The sequence below is a fragment of the Papaver somniferum genome, chromosome 1, assembly GCF_003573695.1.
Source record: "Papaver somniferum cultivar HN1 chromosome 1, ASM357369v1, whole genome shotgun sequence".
NCBI lineage: Eukaryota > Viridiplantae > Streptophyta > Magnoliopsida > Ranunculales > Papaveraceae > Papaver > Papaver somniferum.
In genome coordinates this window covers 111,124,657-111,126,196 of record NC_039358.1, presented here as the reverse complement: position 1 = coordinate 111,126,196, position 1,540 = coordinate 111,124,657, and the positions used below count along the sequence as shown (strand labels likewise).

The 1,540-nt window shown below is 38.2% G+C and overlaps 1 protein-coding gene across 1 annotated transcript; it reads right to left on the bottom strand.

The window, feature by feature from the left end:
• Window positions 1-370: 370 nt before the first annotated feature.
• On the bottom strand, window positions 371-973 carry LOC113349149 (zinc finger protein 1-like). The gene has a single exon (XM_026593071.1). The coding sequence runs from the start codon at window positions 971-973 to the stop codon at window positions 371-373; it is 603 nt and encodes a 200-aa protein (XP_026448856.1).
• Between the last annotated feature and the right edge of the window lie 567 nt (window positions 974-1,540).

Sequence of the window (1,540 nt, the reverse complement as noted above, 5' to 3'; positions counted from 1 at the left end):
CCAAACTCTGAAGTCTGATCCATGCACCCTCCCCGGCCGACTCTAGTATGAGCAGTCTATACTTGTTAATGCATTTAGTTAATTAATCGACAATTTGATTCTATATAATTAACTTCAAACTAAGTACCAAGTCTACAATATTTAAAGATTAACTACAAAAGCATTAATCTTTAAGGGCTAAGGGGACCATCATGCAGCTTAATAGAGTTCAAACTTCATCGCTATTATATATATTAATTAGCTACAACCCAGCAACAAAATTTGTTGTGAATGATCCAACAACAAAATTTACTGACCAGACTATACAGTTAACTTTTCGGACACGCTGCTTACTTTGTTTTCCGAATGATCGCGCAATTATAACCTGCTTTCAAAGCTTAAGAGATAAATCGAGCTTTAATACTCCCTCACCCGGCGGTACCGCAGATGTACTTACGACGAAGCACTTGCTACCAGCTGCCACGCTAGAATCAGATGTATTGTTGTGTGAGCGGTTGTGTTTATCCTTCCCATACAAACCAGAAGAGCACCGAGAAGCCCCTGAAAACAAAGAATAAGGTGCTGGTTTTTGTACCATGGATCGACCTTGAATACCCAGTGATGATTTCTTGATAAAGTCACCATGAGTAAGAGGTGGCGATGCAGATGGTAATGAACTCATAGTTGACGATGAGAATGCTTGGTGGCGCTGTAGGTTCTTGCCGTGACTTGCTTTATAATAACTAAAAGCTGCGAGTGCGGCTAGTGTAGCTGTACGTTCTCGTTTGTGAGCATTTTGATGTCCTCCTAGTGCTTGTGCGCTATGATATTTCCGGTGACAATAGTTACAAGAGAACATATCCGTCGCTACTCTTTTTGGCTGCTGATAAGCAATCTCCATTGTGGTTCCTCGATGGTCAGTATGCCCATGATGATAAGGAAGAGGACTTGGATTAAGACTGAGATTATTGTTGAAGTAATCTTTGAAAGACATTTTTTTTCCCTCGGAAGACCAGTATAGGTAAATGCTAAATAGTAGTACTAATAAAACATTCTCACTATTGCGTGATCATTTCAATTGAATATGTTGGGGTTTTGGGACTTCCATATATATAGGATGAGCTAGGAGACGATCTTGATGATCACTAAATGTAAACACTATTATTAGTAATTTGTATGTGTTTTCCTTATTTCCCATCCCCATTTTTTCTATTTCCCGTCCATATAAAATCTCATCCCACTTTTCCTATTTCCCATCCACATAAATTCATATTTATCCTAAATACTAATTCATGACTTTTTATTTAAGCCCAATCGAGTCTTCTTCCCAGTTACGGCCTACACAATCCACCAACACCTTCAAGATTTTTCATAAACATTCTCTCTTTGCAAGTGCATTGTTCCTTTAGTGAAGTTATCACCTTTGCAGAAATCTTTCTTGGTTTTATTCACGGGGAAACATGAGATGGATTTAAATGAGGTCAACTAACTCCAAAGGATTGTTGATTGGATGATGATTAATAAATAAAAAGTGATTGGTTTTGTCCCATATGCTGCCTCT

Bases quoted from the DNA above. Each gene is read 5' to 3' on its own strand.
- LOC113349149 (XM_026593071.1), bottom strand. From the start codon at position 973: ATGTCTTTCAAAGATTACTTCAACAATAATCTCAGTCTTAATCCAAGT.